The 23,878-nt window shown below is 43.4% G+C and overlaps 2 protein-coding genes across 2 annotated transcripts; one reads left to right on the top strand and one right to left on the bottom strand.

The window, feature by feature from the left end:
• Positions 1 to 4,141: 4,141 nt before the first annotated feature.
• tril (TLR4 interactor with leucine-rich repeats) lies at positions 4,142 to 7,519 on the top strand. The gene has a single exon (XM_072370878.1). It carries the CDS (start codon positions 4,490 to 4,492, stop codon positions 6,968 to 6,970), a length of 2,481 nt encoding a protein of 826 aa, XP_072226979.1. The 5' UTR covers positions 4,142 to 4,489; the 3' UTR covers positions 6,971 to 7,519.
• An 890-nt stretch (positions 7,520 to 8,409) lies between these two features.
• LOC140275492 (cyclic AMP-responsive element-binding protein 5-like) lies at positions 8,410 to 23,147 on the bottom strand. The gene is made up of 11 exons (XM_072370969.1): positions 23,117 to 23,147; positions 20,633 to 20,699; positions 20,266 to 20,359; positions 18,926 to 19,035; positions 18,313 to 18,569; positions 15,024 to 15,150; positions 14,646 to 14,717; positions 10,554 to 10,916; positions 10,197 to 10,460; positions 9,999 to 10,107; positions 8,410 to 9,309 (listed from the first exon to the last, which is right to left on the bottom strand). Exons 2-11 carry the CDS (start codon positions 20,684 to 20,686, stop codon positions 9,173 to 9,175), a joined length of 1,587 nt encoding a protein of 528 aa, XP_072227070.1. The 5' UTR covers positions 20,687 to 20,699; positions 23,117 to 23,147; the 3' UTR covers positions 8,410 to 9,172.
• Positions 23,148 to 23,878: the final 731 nt, after the last annotated feature.

The following is a 23,878-nucleotide window of genomic DNA, read 5'->3' as shown; positions in this document are numbered from 1 at the left end:
AGGTGGGCATTAAAAAAAGTTCATCTTAGGAACTTAGGAACTCATATTATATAATTTTCCTTAGTCATATTTGTGAAACACAATAAAGGGATATGTTCCCAAATTTCTGTCTTTAAGTTCTACTGCTTTATGATAGTCTCAACTCCAACATTTTCTGTTGTCGACATTGTTTTTGACTCCCATGTGCCTACTCTTTTTAAAGCGTTGGTACATTTGCTGTCGCTATCAGCAGATAAAGCGTACCAGCTGTTAGTGAGCCATGAATACTCAAACTCTCCACTCCCCTGAGCAAAATTGCTAAAGCAAACGGGTGAAAAAGATAAAGAAGATCTTAAATGGAAGTGTTTTCATGAACCACTCAGCATACGGGATGGTCTAACAGATGGGTATAATTGCAATAAACAATGTTATTGCCATTTAAGTGACAGTTCAGTTGCACTTTACAGTATATGAAACATTTGACACAGATTGTAACTGATTGCTCCAGGTGCATATATAGCAAACTGTTTTGGCAACACATTTATAAGATGAGAAATAAGGAGCAATGCATCACTCTTAGATGACATAATTAGGCTGCAGCACCAGCTCATGTGCACACGTACATGCACACAGTTGACAGCGGGTGACCTGGATACTCTTTAAGTCACACAGACATTCTAGCACACTAAAAATCAGGTTGATTGGACAGTGAGAGGCCCGTTGAGAACAGCTTTTGTTGCGTGCAGACACGGTGACGGGCAGCTCTGTACAATGCTCTCAATAAAGGCTGTTTTTCCAATCTCTTTGGGAATCTGGGTCAACCCTAAAAACTTTTTTCTTCACCACAACCTCTGTCATGATCAGCCTCACTATGTGCTCACTTTCTCTGTTCTTCTTTTCTTCCTGCTTCCACCTGTCGTTTTTTTTTCTGTCTAAACCCTCTCCGCAATATATCATTCAGTCTTGCTCCCCTCTGCATTTAGTAATATTGAAACCTGCATGAAGTTTTTTCATTTTTTCCTAGTGTTACACTCAAAGCCGCTCTATGCCATAAAACCCTTTTTGTGTATTTTTATTTGAGACAGACCAGGCGACTGCCATTAAACAATCGGGCTGGTCCTGCTGTTTTTGCTTCCTCGATGTGTGTGTTCCCCTGGAGGAGGGAGACGGAGCCCAAACAGACGTGGATCCAGGAGGGGGAGAAGAGGAGAAATACAATGGAGATACGGTCAGACAGGAAATGACCTCCCAGAGAGAGGGGCTTCCCCATGGGTTCTATTTCCCTCTGTCTCTCACAGTCGCTCAGCTCTATAATGTCTGATGATGTCCACCAACAGATATGCATGAGAATGAGGCCAGTCGGGGAATGCTTTTAGCGTGTGCTGGGAATGCAAAGAGCTGCTGCAGTCATGCATTAGCTCTGGAAATCATTGCATCACTTCAGTGCTTGGAAAAGCACATGTGAGTGTGCTCCTGCATGTGTGTGTGTGAAGTTTAATTCTTGAAAGAGCTGATGGTCCCCGAGGTTGACAATGATTGAGTCGCAGACGTTAACGTCACCCCTTACAGGTGAGAGTGTGAAAACTTAAGGAAGCTGAGAGACGAAAGACATGGATGGGCAACTGAAAAAGTTAGCCAAAGACAATGAAGAAAAAGTCAAATCTGTCTACTCAAATCAAGGAATAGTAATGGGTCATTTAAAAAGGTGACATTTGAGCTTTATTTTAGCTTAAATCAATCTTTTATTTTTATTTTTAAAGGCACACGCAGGCAAACTATGGCCCGAGGACCAAAAGCTGTGATGGCAGAACCAGACTTAAAATGAATGCTTCAAAAAGAGAAGTGTACTCCAAATGTCTCCAAATCTTTAACAAAGCGCAAACATCAAAATATGTTGTCTGGTTGAAACGCATCTGGTTGAAAGGCATCTTGACATGCCAAGGGAATATCGCTATGTTTTAGAAGTACAACAACAAAGGATGTTTTTCGACCACTAACTAAGCTAAAAACTGGTTATTGTGGGGAAAAAAGAAGGCAAAGTCGGAGAATGCCCTCCAACTAAATTGCCAGGGGGAATATATTTATTAAGCTGTCAACTGAGTTGATTTCTTACTGAGAACTGGTTGCATTTAGCTTCTTTGCTTGATCAACTTTTCTATCCGCGAAGAGAGAAGACTTTATTCATCCCCACAGGGATTCACTTCTTACAGCAGCAAGAGTGAAGAAAAACCGTGTGAAATCAGTGTGTTTATAACACAAACCTTTTAAAAACACAAATTTGCTTAATCATTCATGTATTATTTTGGTTGTGGGCTGAAAGAGACCAAAGGTACTTCTCCAACATCATATGAGGGTCCACTCACGGCATTTAATGTTTCACATAGAATCCCAACAATGAGGAACTATGGCTGAACGCTGCCAAGAAGAAGCCACCAAGACATGATACAGCGGTCAGATGAATAACGCATAATATCTGCAAGAACTTTGGGGTTGAGAGCTTCTTCAGTTGAGGATTGATTGTATGAATTTCCATTAGAGAAGAAAATGAGTTTCAACATATAGACTGACCTGTTGCAGGCTGGATTCCTCCACAGGCAAAATGACCCCTATACTTTTCTCATGTCAGTAATATGACACTGTGGTGGTCACCTGCTCAACGGATTACAAGAGATGCTCACAAGATGATGGCCTGGGTTTGACCCCCGAATGAATGTCACTTTTCTGACTGTTAATCCCATTGAAACCTGGGTTAAATGTGAATTTTAAATAAACCCCTTCAAGATTGGCTTAAAAAGGAATAGATTTTTTAACCAGCTCTGGACTTCTTTACCCTGATGACCATTAATTTACGCCCATTTAGGGTTTAAACAATGAAGCCTTTGTCATTGAAGAATATCTCCACAGACTGGTGCTGATATGGCTTCTTGCACCACTGAAGCGCAAGCTGGTTCAGTGTTTTTTGACTGAACCCCCTGTCCTTTGTTCTCAAACTATAAACTCTTTCACAATTACTTTTCTTTTTCTTTTCTTAATTTTTTTCTCCTTGCAATTTTGAAAGGAAAAAAGAATGAACTAACCGGTTTAGTTTAGCACTATTTTTATATCTTCCACAAAACTTAACTGTGTCATCTTCATTTGTTGTATTGCTCCACTCGTTTATAATCTGTCCTCTGCCTCTACATGAAATCATTACAGGTCAATTAGATTAAACTTTCTTGTGTCAGAAAGCTGTATGCATGCCCAAAACAATCCTTCAACCATAAAGAATACTGCAGCAAACTTTATTTCTGAATTTTGTGTAGCCTTTGTCGCTGCATAAGCACTCCGCCTCGTGTTGGCCATAAATGTGCAGATGTCTCGGCTGTGACGTTGCCTGCTTTGAGACCCGGAAATCTCTACATACAGTGCAGAGAATCATTCCTCTGTCTACAAAATTATGCACATATGCTTCACTCATCCTGTATGTAGGCTGCCCTTCCCCTATACTCTTAAAGTTTGAGAACTTTAACTCAGATTTGGCACCCTTTGCCCACCGGTGTAACACGCTCTTGTCGTCCCGAATTCCTCATCTACAAATGTGAAACATCTGTGCTCCAAATGGCCCCCAACAACAAAAGGGCGAGTTAATGAGAGATTCTAAATTTGCAGTTACGCCTTGTGCGCGGGGATTGTGTGATCCTACACACATCGTGTGATCTGGGTGCATGCAGGGCAGGCAGGGCTGGTGTGTGTTGCCTCTGCTGGGAAGACTGCTGTGAGCAGAAAAACATTCTCTGTCATTGTGTCATTATAGCTTTCACAAAAACAGGGGCATTGTGAACTTGTGCTTAAAATCTTCTTCCATGAGTGATCTCGTTTGCTCCAGCTCGACTAGCCAAAAAAGAAAAAGAAAAAAAAAAGATTGAAAGAAAAAAGACTCAGGGCTTCTCTTGGGATTCCTCGGGAAGTATATCTTCCTGTCTGCTTTGTCCATACCAAGGATCTGATCCAGATCTCAGACCCCATTGGCTGCCGGGGGCGCGCACTAAACTCGGTCACAGGGTTTCTCAGCCTCCGTCTCTCTCCCTCTCTCTTTCATTGCGAGTGTGTTTGATCACCTGCGTGCACGAGCAAAGTTCTAGATCTCGTGCGTCAAATAGAGTGCACATCTGGCTCTGGCAGGGTCGTAGAGTTGCGGGGGAGGGACTTCTTGAGTGTGTGTGTGTGTGATATCTCAGCGTCTGAACTCTATAATTCGCTGCAGATGACCACTTGGAGGGATGGATCTTTTACTTGGGAGGTGAGCGCGTCTTCCGACAGCATCAGAGCGCATTGGACTAATTAATTTAGTCTATAGATGCTGCAGCTCAGCGATTGGGCCATGTCTTTGAAGTGTGAAATACTTTATGAGACAAGAAGTGAGTTATGGAGGAGTCAGTCTGCAGCATGACGGTGGAGAGGGGCGACTGCACCTGAACAACGCAAAGCGAATGCCGCATCAGACTCTGGCTGTGCCAGCCGCGCCGTGGGCATGGAGACCAGCAGTTTCCTGGCGGGAATATGTTTTTTGCTGTTGTCGCACGTTGGGTTTTTATCGTCTTCACCGACTATGGATGTTTGTCCCGAACGCTGCGACTGCCAGCATTCGCAGCACCTCATGTGCACCAACCGCGGGTTGCGCACAGTGCCCAAACCCGCCGCGCGGGTGTCTGACGACACTCTGATCTTCAGCCTCGGGGGTAACTTCATTGCCAACATCTCTGCCTTCGATTTCACGCGATATGGTAACCTTGCAAGGTTAAATTTACAGTACAATCAAATCGCAATTATTCACCCCAAATCATTTGAGAAACTGACCAAACTAGAGGAGCTATACTTGGGACATAATCTTTTAACCGCTATACCCACTGGAACTTTACAATGCCTGAAGAAATTGACCATTCTTTATGGAAATAACAATGTCATTACGAAAATCACACCCGAACTCTTTTCCAACTTGGATAAACTTGTTAAATTGCGCCTGGATGGCAACGCAATAGAAGTTCTGCAAGACTCGGTTTTTAAAAGTCTGATCAGTCTACATTATCTTCATCTGGAACATAACAAAGTGCAGCACGTCCACAGAAACGCTTTCTCCAAACTGACCAACCTGCGCTTTCTAAACCTGGCCCACAACAAGCAGTCAGCCGTGCGCAATGCCCTCACTTTTTCCCAACTCAGAGCACTGACAACTTTGCTGCTGTCTGAAAATGAAATCCAATACATCGGAAGCCATGTCTTCCAAAACCTGAAAAAGCTGTCTAAGCTCTCGCTTAGTAACAACAGAATCTCTCGGGTGGACAGCGACGCTCTGAAGGGACTGTCGAGCCTCAGGGAGCTTTTGATTGACGGCAATGAGTTGGTGGAAATCCCCGCCGGTCTTCTTGACCCCCTTGAGCGCATCGAGGAGCTGGACTTCAGCCGCAACCGGATCTCTAATGTGGAACCTTTGGCCTTTTCCAGACTTAAATACCTTAAGGTGCTTAAGCTAAAGAACAACTTTCTCACCAGTCTGTCCGGTGACATTTTTGCCGTCAACAGCGTGCTTTACGACTTGGATCTCCATGGCAATAACTGGACTTGCGACTGTCGCCTGGAGGAACTCAAGAGATGGATGACTGCTGTGCATTCACAGGGTAAACTGTTGAGTGTATTTGTGCAATGTCATTACCCAGTAACTCTGAGAGGGAAATATCTGGACTATGTGAACAGCTCCCAGCTGCAACCCCTTGGCAACTGGAGCCATTTGTGTAGGAGTGGAACTGGCCCTGAGGAGAGCCGGGGAGGGGGTGTACTAATGAAAGTGGAGAAAGTGAGAGGAGAGATAAATGCAAAGAATGGAGAGTGGATAGATGCAGATGGTCAAGTGGACAAAGGTAATAGGAATAAAACAGAAGTGGGGGAAAGAGAGGGTTTGAGACATGAGAGGAGGGATGGAACAATAATGAGGAGAGAGGGGGAGAAAAGAAAAAGAGAGGGGCAAGAAGAGGTGGGAGTCCAAGGAAACCTGGGAGGTCCAGAGGTGTCAGAACATTTGTCCATCCTGAAACAGAAGAAACCAAAGAGTGAGTCACGAGCTGCTGCAGGGACTGCTGGGAGGCGTGCCAAAGGGAGACGTAGGTCAAATGTTATTTCAAAAACTGATCCGTCAGTGACTTCTACATCAAGTCATGCAACAGACATCAGGCTCAGCACCAGTTCTCCTGCTCAGTCAGGAGAAAAGTTTGATCTCCTGAGGTCAGATCAGGAGGAGGCTCTTCCTGTAATCACAGATCCTTGTGTGTTCAACCGCCATTTCATCACTAATGTGTCAGTGGATCAAGTGACGTCCAGTACTGTCACTGTACATTGGACCACCAGGGACCATCACCCCTTCACACCAGCATCCAAGCCAGGTCGAGATGAAGTCCACTACCGGGTTCTGTTTGACAGGTTTGGCACCCCAGATCGTTTCCCCCGCTACGTTTATGCCCAATCAGCAGCTCGCTCTGTAACCCTTCGAGAACTCAGCTCAGGTGTGACCTACATGGTTTGTGTGGAAGGAGTGGTTGGAGGATCTGCGTGTCAAGTCGCGCCCCGGGACCACTGTGCAGGACTGGTCACTCTCTCTGAGGGGCTGAGCCCTCGAACCACGCTGACCTCTGACCTCCAGCTGGTAACAGTGGCAACACTGGCGGGGAACGGCGTTCTGCTCCTTGTCATCGGTGGGGTCTGGCTGGGGCGGAGCCTGAGGCGAAAGCTGCAGAGGAGGAAGTCAGCCGTCCACGTGCGCCACATGTACTCCACCAGGAGACCATTTCGTCCCGCGATGGCGACTGCCTCCGTGTCCACTGACTTCACCAGCTTTCAGAGCAGTCGACCAGTGCGACTTGCACCGCTAGAAGAAGGAGACCTCATTGAGTTCCCTTGTGATCGCTTTTTAGACAACTGCAGTGCTCGCAGAGACAGTGACATGCAGAGATTCTCTGACTAAACTTCTAAACTCAGACTGAAAAATACTGACACTGTACAGCATATAAATATGTGAATTTGTTTGTTTCTGTCTTTGCTCTTCTCAGCAGGCACACTACCGTATCACATTATAAGCACGAGGTTTCCTTGCAGCTCCAACTCACAAACTCACAATGCAACTTCTTTGAGTTGCAATGACTGTAGAAGAGCTGAGCTCAGGAGGTTCTATTCAGGCGCCAGAGGAAATCCACTCCTTCTGACTGCCCCTTCCTGCTTTGTGCCTTTCCTCTGTCGTTTCCTCGCACCTGCGAGAGTGTCTCTGAACGTTTTATTTGGTGGGAGTGCTGGTGTGTACATATGAATGATATACCACTGATTTCAACGATGGTGCTATTTTGGAGTTTGCAGACGTCATATTGTCGCATATTTGTACAGAATGTAATGATGGCTACTGGCTGGCAGAAGAAAAAGAAACCTTTGTTTTGTACCACACCTATTATGTTTTATACTTTTATATGGCACTTTGTATTATTTTGCATTACACAAGGAAGTAAAATCCCCAACAATGTGACTAATTTGTCATTTCACTGTTTTTGGATGGTTAGATGCTGCTGATTCTATGGTTGCAGTGTCATATGTGAGACATTTACTTTGTTTGGCAAAGCACCCCCTAAAAAGTGTATTTCCATGGATGCAGGGAATACAAAATAACTAATCAGTGCTCCATATACATGAAATACAGGTTATCACAAAATATTTAGAAGGATGAAACAATTAAACACCACAGTGTCTTCAGTTCACTATATTTATTACCTTTTTTTTTTTTACTTAAAATGTCTCAGGCAGACAATCTGTTCATATTAACCACACTAGCCTGCTCAAACACATGCATCCCCAACAAGGCTGTTGGGGATGTAAGTGTGTTGCATGCGTGTCAAAATGAAGTCTGGCAATAGTTAGGCAGTCCCTTTGTTTGAGTCAACGGGGTGGAGTGCCTCTCACATTAAAATCAAATCCTACTCACACACAGACATGCATGCACACAAACAATTTTCCTATCACCAGTCACTCGAGGTGTCCGACGTTGAAGCTTGTCGTAAAAACATCTCAATATTCTGCACGGAAGAGTCTGTTACAGTTGGGAAAATGTATGGATAGATGAACACTGATAGGAGTGACATTGCATTAGATAAGTGAGCAGAAACCACTTTCAGTGTTTTGCATTGTATGTACTGAGAAACCCATGTTTGTTTTTGCCAACACTTAAACAGGCTTTCCTGCACTTTGACCATTTTTACGTCTCGCAGTTGGACACCACTCTCAAAAGCAGACACTAGATGGCAGAGTAGACCACGCTGTAAGGACAGAGTCAAACTGATAACCATAATCTTCCTAAAACAAACTGACAAAAGCCAAGTCCTTCAGCTTACATGTCCAAGAAAGACAAAACTCACTAAAAGATACCAGAATAAGTCTTTTTATTTTAGCATTAGATTTACAGCGATTGTCCACATTGTCCTCTTTACAGTACAAAAAATTTAATTTCAGCGGAAACGATCTGACAGGGATTTAGAAATGAAGTGCAATTTGCAGTTCTTTAGTGACTCATGGCAATTGTGTTACAAAAAGAAAAAGAAAAGTGCCTTGCAGGAAACACTGTACAATCATCATTTAAATGGCTATCCAACACAGATGTGGTTTCAACTGATTTTTATTTACAAGACTATGAAATTTCAAAGCTCAAAATATAATTTTGCCTTGAAGTGGTTTATTTGTTAAAAAAAACAAAAAACAAATACAACTGTACAGTTTATTGCAAGCTGCCTTGGCTTAGAATAGAAGGCATAAGGTGTGCGAGAGCAGCTGCTCAGTTAGAAAACATCAACTAAATATCTAAGCTTTGTTTTTCAAAATTAGTGCAAGATATCAGAGCAAACAATGTTCAGAAAGTTGCGTTGTGTTGTGTGTGTGTGTGGATTGTCTGTGGGTCACAAGTGATGGTCAGACTGATGTAAACAGAAACAAACATTTACTGCAACAACACAGAATCCAGTTGCCATGTAACCATCACAGTTTTTAACAAGGCTCACAGAAAGGGTCATTTTTGCACCTGATCTGGCAAACGATATCTCTGGTCCAACCAGAAAGTCTGACAACAACACAAACACCTCAGTGCTCTAAAAGTTCACTCATCCAGTTCAGCATTTCACTTGTATGTCGAAGGCTAGCGTCCAGGCTGGGGGACATGCCCGGTGTCGCCTCCGGCAGTCGAGGAGGTGGAAATGCTGTTGTGTTGGATAGCTTGGAGATGAGACCCAGGACCTGCAGGGGTGGGACTTCCTCCTGGGCTCACCCCTGCAGCTGGACACAGAGACAGCTGTCAAAGCCACTTAGAATGTGTGGACAGTCTGCTCTTGGAGTGAGCCTTGCCATCACTTTCCTTTGCATATTTAATAGATTAATAAAAACCCATTGCGGTTCCGATTCTTTTTTTTAATTTTATTTTGACAATTGAATACTGTACATACAAGTAAAAAGACAACAATAGAAATATATGAATATAAAACATGCCAGTACTGCATCTCTCTTTGTTCTCTGACGCTCTTAAAGTATAATATCCGAAAAGTGGACATTAGCCTAAAGGTGCAGTGTTTTTTTTAAAAAAAATCTTTCATCACTGTCAGTTAAAGTTGCTGTTGACGTTAGCTTGCCTGGAGTGCAAGATGAGCAAGGTCTGGTTCATTAAAGCAGTGCTTTTCCTTGATTGGCTCTCCTCAGGAATAAAGGTGCATCTTATGTTTAGAGACTGTGGGGCTAACAGCGGTTTTAATTCGTAAGTGCTGTTTAGTTGTGCTCTGTAAGACACAATTGAAAGTCTCTATGCATGAGACATTCTTAATGCTAGCAAGACTACATGTAACCATGTAATGTTTGCTTAAGAGCCCATACAAGGGCTAATGTGCCTGAATTATCCCCACAATGTTGATAAAGATGATCTGCAAAAGCTGGTGAGCTTTCTAGAGGGGTGCAGGGGAGGGGGTTTTACTCACTGGGGTACCCCTGTGTCTCTCTCTGCCGAGTGGTGACAGGGCAGTCCTTGTGGGTGAGCAGAATCTGCTTCAGTTGACCCACCTCCGACCTCAATGATGTCACCTCGTTCTAGGAACACAAAGTTAGACATACTAAGTATCTTGGATGTCTACATTGTGTGAGTATGAGCGCTCGCCTGCGTACAAAGTGCATCCCACCTGTAGCTGCAGGTTTGTGTGCGTCAGCTCCTCTGCCTTCTTCTCCAGCGACGACACCCACAGTTTCCTCTTCTGCCGGCAGCGGGTGGCTGCAGCCCGGTTCCGTTCAAGAAACTTCTGCCTTCGCTCGTCTGGGTCCTGCTCCGATGACCTCCTGCGACGGTTGCCACCTCCTCCACCACCGCTGCAGCTACCACCTGCCTGCACTGCATGCTGAGAGTGGGATGGGTGTGAAGACTGCATCTGTTGTCCAACTGGTGATAACTGCAAACAAACAAGACTGAGGTTACCTCACTGTACCTGAAAGCATGAATATATCGCAAATGTGTAATGTCCATTAAACATGTTGCACTGCACCTGCGCTGGGGCAGTCAGAGGAGGTGCTGGCGGTGAGCCTTGGTGTAAGTGTGAAGGTGGCGATTGGTGAGCCTGAGCGTGCGGTACATTCCCTGACTGGTGGAGCTGGTGGCCTTGGGTTGTTCCCAGGTGTTGTGGAGGCGGAGCATGGCACCGCTGTTGGTAGGTGAGGGGTGGAGCTGGGAGCTGCGCATGATGAGGATGATGATGATGATGTTGGGGATGGTGTTGTTGTAGTGGAGGAGCTTGGTAGCGCTGTGACATCATCTCCATCATGTGACCCATGGATGTTCCAGGGTTGTTGATGGGGACCATTCCTGGGTGTTGCTGCTGGTAATGGTGGCCCATAGTCTGTTTGGCTCTCTAAACAGAGACAGATCATTGATTAACAGAAATGGACTTGGTTAATACTTGCTTTTCTTTTAATCTTCTGTAAAGAGAGAATAATATGATACATGATTCATATGAACACACATGATCAATGTGACTATGTAGAGCATCCTGATGCAGTATCATTAGGATTCTGTTCATGTGTATTTATGTGAATTTGGACTCCTAACACCACATTTAGTTACCCAGATTTTTTGCAGAGTTTAACACATCTTTTCTACCGACCTCCCTCTGAGTGACCTTTTTAAGCTTGTCAATAAAGGCAGGCAAGATCCTACAGTGCCACTACAGTGCTATCAAGCTGTAGAGTTCTATTGAAAAGTCGATAACAGAAGTTCTGGCCGATAGATTAAACAAATATAGTTATACATAAAAAAAAAATAAAAAATGCCTCTGATTTAAGGGATTCTGATTTTCTTTTTTGGGTGAGTGATTTGCTGTGTGGTTCCATGTTAAACGAATTAAATCCATTCATTTTCTATACCCGGTTAATCCAACTCAGGGTCGCAGCGGGTCTGGAGCCTATCCCAGCTGTCAGTGGGCGAAAAGCCAGGGTACACCCTGAACAGGGCCACACAGAAAATAACAACCATCCAACCTCACATTCACTCCTCAGGACAATTTAGAGTCACCAATTAACCTAACATGCATGTTTTTTGGCAATTGGAGGAAGCCACAGTACCCAGAGAGAACCCACACTTTGACCCTTTAACACTCTCACACACTGGAAACACCTCTCAGTGGTTTTTTTTGTGTCTTTGCAAATTAAATAAATGTAACATTCAAATTTAGGAACACAAATGAATGCGTTGCATTTCTTGACTAACTCACAAGCTGCTGTGAGAGAAGGTTTCTATGCATACAGCTAATTATAGATCATAACATATTTGTGATCTATTTTGCAGTAAATGCTACAAACACCAGGTGAATTAGTGACCAACAGGCCACGTAAGAGTCAAATAGAGTCATAAATGTCTGAAAAATAAAAGTATATCTGCTCTCAGTAAAAATCCTTCACTGTAGTCCATCATTGCAGTTCCACCTGACTATTTACAACAGTGAAGACACTAAGAAGGAAAATGTGTTCCAATACAAATGCTGCCGTCTGCAGCTTGATGCCTTCACACTTTATCATTCCTGTGTATCATCTGACTAAACAGACTGTACGAGCTAAATTAAACCTCATCTAACCTTTCTCCCATGCTCAGCGAGAGAGGGAGAGGTCATGTTTGGAGCATGACATCATCTCCCACTCCCCATCTCAGGCAATATTGCTATCTGCTTGCTGTTACACAATATTTCTTTAAGAGAAGAAGCAGATTTCTTTTCACCTCTCCCTCTCTCTCTCTCTCTCTCTCTCTCTCTCTCTCTCCGCCATTCAGCAACGAAAAAAGGGAACACATTTAGCGGGTGCCAAGGATGAGGTCATTGAGCCGACTGTGCCAACTTTACCAGCCAGTCAGGCCGCCAGTCGAACACACATGTGCAGCCGCACGCACAGAGCAGGACGGGACACGAGTATTGCTGCTCTGTTTACTACATAGAAACCCTGACGCTTGGGGCTGATGATTACATCATAGGTCTCCTTGGCCTAGATGACACACCACGTTGATATTTCTGTCTGGAGGGATCAGTGAATGAAGACACAAAAACTGTACATGAGACACTGATCCACTTGTCAAATGTTTACTTTTCCACTCGAGCTGAGTGTGGTGTTACCGCACAACAGAGGCATGTTAACGCACCTCTTGTGGTTTTAAAGGAGCAGGGTCCCGTTTCACACCCGGTAACACTAAAATATAATTAAATAGTGTGCTGTGTGTCTGGAAGGAGAAGACTGGCTGTGTTACATGGGTGTTTGTAATTAGTTTGTTGAGAATTTTTCATATTAGACGTGTGGACATTTGTAGAAAGTTAGTATTTAGTTCGAGTGAGATTTGAGTTTAGGCATTGGTTGTGACAGCTAAAGTATGGGACTGAGGAATGCATTATATCAGTGAGTGCCCTCATAAATAGTGTATGAAGAAGAGTGGTGCAGATTTTAGCCTGGAACCTGACTGGCCTGTAATTTAAAACCACTTTTCATCTGCCCCTTTATATACAAGCTCTGCTACAAGAAGTCATAACCTGTGACTGTGTGTGTGTGTGTGTAAGAGAGAGAGAGAAAAGTTGTGTATGCAAGGCGAGCTCACAGTTTTCACTTTGAAGTATCTATTTAACAATTTATTCAACATGCACCTTGAAGGAGGAAATGTAAAATTCAAAAGGGAAGAGATTGAGAGCAACTTGACACGAGGAAAATATAACAACCAAGACAATCAGGGGGAGCATGGAGATTGTGACTTCCTGTGGTTCAGAGCTGTGCATCTGTGTGTGGTAGAATAGAGTTACACTCCATTTCCTGTCTTGATTAGAAAGGAACAAGCCAAAGACAGCAGGTGAGACAAGCTGTGTTTTAGTGGTGCACCACTAATCAGTTTGCCAAATGCAAGATCTTTAGTGGATAATCATAATCTTATGACCACAAATCATGACTGGAGATTCTTTTGAATCATTATGTATATATATATATATATACTGTACAACAAACAAAACCCAGATACATCCCACTAAACTTGTCATAAAGAATAAAACATACGGTATTATTTGCAGGCCAAACAAAAATGTAGCACATTACATCAGTCCAAATATTGTTTCAGATCTTTCCCCCCATTCCATGTAGCATAAAAACAATAAGAAATTCTATCCATCCAATTTGTATACCCTCTTAATCCAATCTTAATCAGGCTTGCGGGAGTCTGGAGCCTATCCCAGCTGCCATTGGACGAAAGCCAGGGTACACCCTGGACCGGTCGCCAATCAATATGAAGATAGTAATTTAAAAATATTTTGTGATAAGAAATAAGAAGTTAAACACTTCCTCTATACATTCCTTATGCATAAACTATATAACTTTTGCTATTTAGAATCACAAAGTGAATTAATCCTGCTTTGTTAGCACTTAGCTAATAATGTGTTGCTAATGCTATAAACCCTGTTTGTTAAAACCTTCCCTTACAAATTGCACCCCACAAGTTGATGGTATTGGTGTGTTTGGTTCGCTCTATATGAAAACCTGGCTGTCAAAATATGTGTTTTGTAGACCATCACTGGTAAAGTGCAGTTCCATGGTGGACAATACTGCCTATATCACTCATATCCCTATTTATTTATCAAATGATAGAAATGAAAAGTGGTAAATAGCTCTGCATTTTGGGAAATGTTCATCTGTTGTGTGGTGGTGAGTCAGATCAGAAGACTGACACTGCTCTCCACCACATGATTTTTTCATGTCATCCCAAATATGAAGCTTTTGCTACCTGTCAGTTTTGCTCAGCACAAAAACTAGAAATGGTAGACAATGTGCAAATTTGTGGGCTTAAACAAAGTTTGCAGGTTGATTATTAATTTTTTTTTCATTTTTTTATTTTTGGATAGAGGCGGACTGGCTGTTTCTCCCTGTTTCCTCTTTCAGTGCTAAGCTAAGTCAGCTAAGCTAAACAGCAACTGGTCACAGCTTATACTGGTCTAACACAATACGGGTGTCAAACGTCACATCTAACTGTCTTTTAGACATAAACAAGTACGTCTAAAATATCAGATTTTTGCTTTGATATTGACATCTGACTTTCAGTTTTAGTCATAAACCTTGTCTGTCAATACCTGGGGTGAAGAGCAGGAAGGGTTGTGTACAGGAGCTGGTAAACCCATTGCACAAGACATCTGCTTTTCTATCTAAAATAGAAAAGAAAGAAAACATTGACACAAAAATAACCTTTCGGTTGCGATGAAAGAACACATCAGTACGTATAAACAATAACTTTTAAGTGTGAAGAGTCATAAGGTCCTATCCATCTGGATTCAGACACTTTTGATTAATTCATCCACAAGTGTGAAGTGAATTTTCCTGTCAACTCTGAATATTTCTAACTTTGGGAGCTTGACCACTTAGGTCACCGTACCTCCATCTATGAATCATAAAGCATACATGTGCCTATGCTTGTAATCCTGAGCATGACAGACGCTGCCTTCCATACTTACAGTCATGTGCTGAGCAGATGCCCCTTGCATGGCGGGGTCTGGCAGGGTGCCAGGTAAGGAGGCTGGCAGAGGTTGTCTGTGTCTGTTTCGCATGTGGAGGAGGCAGGACAGCGCCCCGGGAACAGGCCTGTGGTCGGACACAGAGAAAGAAAACCTAACAGGTCAAACGAGGGCTATCCGCAGCTTATGTTCCAGTAATCCTGGTTCAATGACAGGTGTGAGTTGAAACATTTCTAGAAAAAGAATTTATAGTTTTTCAATTATTGATTGTTGATAATACTCATGCAACAGTGGTTGTGGGGTTCCATAGCAGGGTATTGGTATTGTTTTCCAAATTTGACCTGGCTATCGTCTAAGATGTTGTGAATATTGATTCTTTTGGAGAAAGGGAGGTACTAACTGGAATTTTGGTTGTATTGTTCATAGCAATTAATAAATCAACAGCAGCAGCAGATACAATGGCCAGGTCACTTGAGGCAATCCACGGTCCTCATATAGTTTTTTTTTACAGAGGAAATAGTCCCTAAAAAGAGTTGAAAAGCACGTTTATTGATAAGGATTCAATATGTCATTGCACATATAGTGTAAACAGGTTTGAGGTGAAGCAATGACAATGGCAGGGATGATGAGGGGAAAAAAACTAAAATAAAACAGAGATGTGTTAAAAAAAAATAAAAATGACAGCTTGAGAGGGAGAAGAGAATCTCAGGGGATCACAGCGGGGGATGCAGAGACCCAGGGTGCCATGTGCTGACCTAACCGCTCTGGCTCTCTGCCCTTCACACAGCATGGGCCTCGGTGGCCGTGCTGAAGTCATTAGCAGTGATGTCATCACTGATTCAGGGAGTTTGTGACCTATTTAACATACAACAAAGTAAAGACAAACCAAAATGGTATTTCCTAACGTAACCACAACAGTTCAAGCAGGCTCAACAGCCAGATACCCACAAACCAGGTTGCTATAGAAACTGGTGGTAAACTCAAGAGGAAGCAGTCAGACGACCCATCCACAGTTCACCTAGTAACACTTAGTGGGTTTTCACTGACTAACATGTCTGGTTTCAGCTGGCACTGATTTATTGTGCCATAACCGACTGTCTGCTTTCTGTCCTGTCATGGCCTGCCCGGGACCTGGACAGATGTTTGGAGTTTATTGTGTCACTGACTTACTTTTGGCACCTTGACTCATCTAATCATCTGCAGGGATGTGACAAACGTTTTGTTTATGTACTGCGTGTGTCGCAAGCAGATATCACCAGCAATGTGCTACCTCTTATCAAAGGCCAGTTGATAAGGTAAGAAGGCACTTTATTATTCATAAGATGGACATTTATCATGACAAAAGGTTGACCATTTTAAGGCGTTGATGGCAAGCAACACTTAGCAACATGTAAACGCTTTCTCTCACTATGTCCTGTCTCCCTGTGACTCAATGTGAAGGCAGAAGAGAATGCTAATTGAGTATATAAATATAAATATTTCAATTATAGGCATATGTTGGGTGACTTAGTCTGTTGTTGCCACCATAGGGATGTTGGTTAGGGTCACTGTGTAAATCTGATGGTTTGTGGGACGAGATATGAGGAAAGAATGAAGGAAAACGAAACAAACTGAAATGATGTTGTCATTTAAATTTTGTGTTACATGTTCGGTCTACATATGAGTCCATTTCTGCCAATGTGACTAAGGAAAGACTCTGTCATTGTGTGTTAACACTACCCCCAAAACAGCGCGTGTTGCAAAACAACATGTTGTCGAAATTCTAAGTTTTTCATTGAGAATTGACCTCGATAAAATCGTTTATCAATCCCAAAACTATAGAACAGCCGTCACTCAAAATGTTAAATACTACGAGACAATACCTCGTTATTTTCAGAGCGAATTTGGTGAAATTCTGAAGAAAGGAAGGAATGAAAAAGTAAAATTGTTGTAAGCACAAATTTACGTATGAAAATGAGAGGTATAGTGAGAAGTATGTAGAAGATGTGACGGTACTTCACCCCATGTTGTATGCTGGGACTGGGGAGCCATCTTGTAAAGAGTGCTCTCACATTACCTCTGCCCAGTGCCATTGTTGCCTGGTCACTTTTTGTTTTGTTTGACTAAAAACTTCCAAATCTAGTGGGGAAGAACTGGAGACAGGAAAAGGATAGAGAAGGTAGACCTCGCCTAGACTAACTGAATACCGCTGCTGAGTGCAACGTGTGCTTATTGATAAGCCGGCATTGTTCCTAAATCTGATCCCCCGCAAAATCTGACCCCAGTTTTTGGCCAATCGATCAAAGGAAACTAATTATAATACTACCAAATACATTCAGTAATGTCTTTATTTCATATGTCGTAGGGTTTTAAAAGTCACTATATTGATGATAAAGATGTGTTTTAATCTTAAAACTCAATAGAAATATGTTCAACTTGTAGTGGAAAGATAGAATTAGTATTTGGTTATATGGAGCAGCTATATGGTTGATATGGGTTGATATTCTAAAAGCTGAACTTATGGTTTCAATGTAGAAACACTATCCTGAAGTCAGAATTTGGTGTCTGTCCATACAAAAGGCACCCTCAGAGCAAGCAAGTTACGGTTACTCAGTTAGAGAAATATAGGGTTGATCTAAATTAAACAGTGGTGTTCCTTTTTTATCACGTTGTTATATTTACATTTGTTAAAACTTTTAGTGCCTATGTGTCTTAAATTTCTGTGTAACACTAACCCTGTAGTATATGCATAAGTATATGTATGCATAATGAGAATTTCTCAGACTGAGTTTCACAAATCCTTAGCGAAACTGTCGGGAGAGTGGGAGCAGCTGGTGGGAGCCGGTCAGATGAAAGACAGGAACTCCTCTAATCTGTCAGTTCAACTGGGTGATAACCAGGGAGCCATGGAAGCTGCCCAGGCATTGAGAGACTCCAGTCTGGTTCTGAGTTTTTACAGACATAACAGAGGCGGTAGTTGGGTGGTGGGGCGGGAAGAGTGAGTCGGACCTTGAGTGGGTGTTATGCCGTGGCCCTCCATCCCTGCTTTGTTCCTTCAATAAATCGAAGTTTGAAATGTTTCCTCCTTCCTCTCAGTTCATTAATGAAGTGATGAATTATGCAAGGGAAAAAGCCAGTATGTGCCCGACAGAGTGAGTTATAATGTGTCCAAAACAGGGCAAGAAAAGGAAAGAAAGAGTGCGGAAAAGGAAATTAAAAGGAAATGTGTGTGTGATGGAGAAAATCAAGTAAAAAGTGTATGCTTTTTTGAGTATCTTGAGTTTGTGTGTACATTCAAAGCTATACTCACCCTGAATGTGTTAGGGTGGAAGGAGTCTGGGTGATGACTGATCCAGACTGGGAGGAGGAGGTCAGAGCTTGTTGGGCAGCCAGGCTGCAGCTGGGTGCCATCATGGGGCCGTGGCTCTGGGGATGGTGCAGCGGTGGCTGGGGATGATGTAGCGGTGCCTGGGGATGTGAGTGCTGAGGCTGGGGAGGGTGTTGGAGCTGAAGCTGGGGCTTGAGCTGGTGCTGGTTCATATAGGATGGCCCATTATGAGAAAGCGTCTGTAGGGAGAAGCAGGAGAAACAATCAGCTGGAACTCTTTTTGGAGCTTGAGGGGTAGTGTGTGTGTGTGTGTGTCAGCATGCCTGCATTTGTTTGGGCACATTTGTGTTTGATGACTAGCTGTTTAATTCACAGGGTAGAATTTGATCACCTCGTGTGTCTTTCCTGCAGCAGGTCAGATATCTGTTTTTAATCTCCCTCACAAACAAGCGTCACTCAAAACGCCAACCCGACAGACCTCCCAAACAAAACGCATTGTGTCCTGACTATTGGTTAGAAATCCTTTAAACTTAAGCCCTGACTGTGAAAAGTGTTGAACGAGTGTTAAATCTGTTATCTTTTCTGTCACATTTACCTGTTTGATGTTTTCCTCCTCTTGTGCTTGAAGAAACTCCTCCTCTATCTCCCGAAACACTCCAACTTCTTCACAGTTCTGCAAAAATCGCGTTGGCGTTGGAGTCTCGTCTGAAAACATCACACACACAAGTGGGCACAAAACAGATGGGGTTTAAAAAGAATTTGTGGACATTGAAAACATCCACAAAAGTCTCTGTTGTTTGAGTTCTTTTTTCTTTTTGAATCAACTACAGTCCAGGTTATAATGCAAAGAGGAGAGACAAGTATCCTCTCAGCCGCGCTCGCTGATAACATCGGCCTGTCTCTCCGAGCCGTCTAAATATGTAGAGGTCAAAGGTCAGCTGGTGGTCTTTGTTTTGACATGAGATTTCCTACAGGAGGCGAGAAGGGCTGCAGGATGGGGACGAGGGGAGCAGGACCCAGCGGGAAAGTCTGCAGTGGTTTGATCTCACGCTGATGTTTGCATCCAGGCAGACAGCGGTTTCTATGGTGACAGACTCTGCTTGGTGGCAGCATTTTGACGGTGAGACTCTGTAGTTGGTGAAAACCCCAGTGATTCAATGAAGAATGGCAAAGTTACTTAATATGCGTCTAATATTTTAGGGACTTTTGCATTGACAAAACTAAATGTATTCATGTGCAACGGGACAGTTGTAGTCGGTTGATGTCTGTAACATCCGCCAAAAGCATCATTGCTTTGTCCTTCAAACAAACCTACATTTGTTGCTTGCTATTATCATATATATATATTATTTTTTATTAATGTGCAGAAACATGCAGGAAGAACTAGGTTTTTAAATAATTAGATCTGTTTATGCTCTAATATAACATTTAGAAATGTTTTTTGGTTGCTCTCCAAAACAAAATTTCGAATGTAATCCTTTTATGCTTCTAAAAAAGGGAATTGCTGTATATTGCTTGTCAAACAATCTGCAATTAGGAGCCCTGTTTTGTTTTGTTTGTTTATTAAATCACGTTTGGCCTCATCTGATGGGACTTTACTGTACGTGCTGCAACACGAGCTGCTGTGTTTTACAGTGCAGACTACCTGAGGGAAGAAAGCCTGCATCGGGGTTATCTGATTTCATACTGTATAACATATCATCATCCTTTTTTTTCATTGAGCACAGAGTCCGAGGGGGGGGGGGGGGGGGGGGTTGCCCCATACACGCGCAGCCTGAGATGAGCGGCGTGGGGTTTAAAAGAAAGAAAACCCACGTGGCTGAGGGAAGACGAGGGTGAAGGGAAATGTCCAGACATCTGTGGAAACTTTATACACAAATAGCATCAAATCTTATCTGCTGGACGAAGCCCCTTTGCCTTGACTGCTGGTCTCACCTGTAAAAGCTGTGTCAGTCTTCACAGGGGAAAACTTGAGGGTCATCTCATGCTTGTGTTTGTGGACCATCAGAAGCTCCTCCAGCTGAAAGCGCTGCAGCACATCACAAAGATATAAGGAAATGCGTGCAGGTGTACGACACATGGGATGAGTCGGTGAATCAGCTGATGCTTCTTAGCTAACGTAACAGTCACAATGTTCTTAGTCTGTATTTTAGAATACTTTTCTACTCATACAACAAATGAATGTCATCAGCTCTTTGACATCCCATGACTATGTGCTGTGCAGCTGTACTTTCCACAAATGAAAGTAAGGTTAAGATAAGCACACTTCATAATAGTGCAGTTCATGCCGTATCCAACTGACCTGAGAGCAGCCAGGGGCGCCGCAGACATAAGGCCTGTCCTGTTTGTCATTCATGTCATATGCAAGCCTACACAAACAGAAGAAGAGAGAGCAACCTATTAACTTACAGCCTCCTCGCAGAGGGGGAACCGTTTCTCTCGGCTCAGACGAGCTCGTTCAGCAGTCAGCCTGTAGTTCTCTGAACTTACCCGGTCAATACACGGTAATGACACATTGTGTCCTGTGTGTGGAAGCTGTGTGAAATAAGATAGTTGCCACAGATGATGGATGCTTCAGTCTGAGACACAACATCACCTTGAGGAAAATGATCCCTTTCGTGCCAGTGGGAGTGCAACAGCTCTCTGGGTGTTTATTTTTTGTTAGGACAAGTACTATAATGCACAGAATCAGTCTTTTTTTTCCACTGGCTTTTCATTATCTAATACTAATAACATGTAAACACCCGAAAGGCATCAAAGTCTTACAGTGTCATGATCTGTACTTTTGGTGGTTATTGTGTAGTGAAGTGCTAAGTGTAGTGCGATTGTTTCAGCCTGCAATTAGGCTTTCATCGGGACACGGTTAATAATACGAGTGTGATGAAAGGATGAATGCTCACCGGGTCTTATATCAAGTCAACACAGGATAAAAATATCAACACGAATGCAGGACAGAGAACAACAATAAGCCAGCTTGTGCTGTAGTTAAGTCAGGCTCAACCCGGTCGGCTCAGCTGGGAAGATAGTATGTAACTGATGGAGAGTCCAGCCCCTGCTGGCTCTTCATTTTAGGATGAGAGTAGAGCGAGAGAGCCTTAAACTCTGCCATCTAAAACCCAAGAGCTAAGAAACACAGGGGAAAAAAGTATGCCACTTCCTTTACCTTTTACCCCCACAACTGTTAAGTAAAAAAACACAAGATAGAAATATTACTATTGTTTTTTTTTTTTGGGGGGGGGGGGGGGGGGGGGGTTACAAACTCGCTCTTGAACCTTTGGTTTGCATGAGCAGGGAGAGCAGTGCTGGGACGGTGAAGTGGGTCCTGATGTTATGGGAAAGAGTGAGAGCTGAGGAGAGGGCAGTCAGGAAGGGAAGAGAAAAGTATATGCCTCCATAAGAAATGGAAAGAGTGTGTGTGTGTGTGTGTGTGCGTGAGGGATGGGGGGGGGAGGCCAGGGGGCGGGAGCGGAGCAACATGAGGGTGATGGAGAGGGGAACGGAAAGGGCAAGTGGCACAGAGACGGAGAGAGAGGGAGGAGGACGTGATGAATGGAAGAGAGTCAGCAGAGGGAGGGCCGCGCTTCAGGGCCTGCACTCCTGACAGGTTTGAACCTGCCTCAGCCCCCATTTTCCAACCCCAGGCAAGTAGAGGTGACTTCATGTGTGTGTGTACGTGTGTGTGTACGTGTGTGAGCGTATAACAAAACAAAACAAGTGAGCAAGTGTCCACAAGGCTGCAGACACAGATGGGTGGGCACATGGAGAATTGACAGTTTACATTATCAGTTGGGAAAAAAGGGCTAAAAGGTATCACAGCCGCACAGTTTTATCCAGACATACTAACACATACAATCCAACCACAGCGTAACGGCGTAATCTCACATTTCATAGAAACATTCATACATTACAAAAAGCTTCTTTTTTTTTCTTTAAATCACCAGCCTCCATCCATTAAGCAGTGCTTGTATGAGATTAGCAGACTCAGCAGATTTCCAGCAAAACCTTCTGTCAGAGTGGTTACATCAATGCACAATGACGTCACCCCTAATGCATAAATCCCACATACAACAACCGACCAAACAATATGTTGGGCATTTAAGACGGATTATTGTCAGTTCCAAAGTTGTTTATTGTCATTTCTATAATCTTTGAAGCAACTAAATCAGAACCGTTTTCCCGCCTCCTCTTCTGTCTTTGATAATGGATTAACGCGTAACTTTTAAAAGCCTATCACCAAAGCTGTTGAATCGTCAATAGTACCCAAGTGGCCAGCCTCCAAAAAGAGCCAACTTCAGCAACCTACTGTTCCTAAAAGTTCACATATTTGACGGATGACTCATGACAACATCACCGAACCGGGCCGGGCAAGGCATTGAGATCATTCAGCTCACAATCAAGCGGCGGTTCTGAGCGCTAAATCCTCCGGCAGGCGGGCGGTCAGTGTGACTGCGTGCCCCAAGAAAAGCCCATGACCCGGCGCGTCTCTTTCCTACCGCTCAGTAAAGAAACCTGTTCAACTCATAAACAAGCCCGGCACAGCTGTACGGAGAGTGCTGTCACACCCCCCAAATAGACACGAGCGCTCAGCCCCGTCCGCCTGGTGATGAGACTTCACCGGGACACTGAGCCTAAAAAGTTCCGCAGTCAACTTTCCAGCGCCGCTCCAAAAAAACTTGTACACATAATGAGGACACACGACCGAGTTTCAGCTGACTTGTTTTCAGAGCGTTGACAGCGGTTGCGGCGGAGTTAAAAGTTTTGTGAATGAAAGTAAACGGAGGCTTACCTACAAGTGGAGAGGGACGAGCGGCGCTCCAGAGAGGAACCACGTTGGACTGGAGAGCGATTACAATACGATCTATTTACAGAAGCATTACATCACCCTCGCGGTGACGTCACGTGGGATTCCTGAACTTCTAAATCATTGCGGTCCCGTACGGAGAGAGGGATAGAAGAGCGGGGTGGGGGGGCGGGGTTTTGACACCGGCCGGTAGGGGGACGTGGGACGAGCCAGGACAGCGGCATGGTGGAATATGGACCCAGTATGACAGACGGAACAAGTCAGACACACCGGCAGCAACGTGACAGGACACGGGGCAGACCGATTGGGCGGAGGAGACCCTCTTCTTCTTCTTCTTCTTCTGTTATTATTATTATTATTTTCTTTTTGACAGCTTACTTTACTTACTTCTAATATCAATCCGAATGAACTTGAATGAAAATGAATGAGCCCCCAAGGTTTTACCAACTTTGACAAGAAAATACTTGCAAGTAATATCGCCAGCATATGATGACGATTATTACTATTGTTATTGCTGGATATTATAAAAAAACATTTAATGACACAACCAGAAAGAGTCAGACATCCTACATTAAAAAAACACATTTTTCCAAAAACACAAAATTAAAAAAGTATGAATGATAAATAATTAACTAAATTTTTTTTTTTTTAATCAACAGAAATATCTTGAAAGCACACCGTTCCCTTTAAAAAGCTCTCACCGACTCCAGTATTGTGATGTGCAAACATAAGCTGTTGGGTTATTCA

This window comes from Leuresthes tenuis, unplaced genomic scaffold (assembly GCF_036924035.1).
Source record: "Leuresthes tenuis unplaced genomic scaffold, fLeuTen1.0.hap1 SCAF_18, whole genome shotgun sequence".
NCBI classification, from domain to species: domain Eukaryota; kingdom Metazoa; phylum Chordata; class Actinopteri; order Atheriniformes; family Atherinopsidae; genus Leuresthes; species Leuresthes tenuis.
This window is presented reverse-complemented; position numbering and strand designations above follow the sequence as displayed.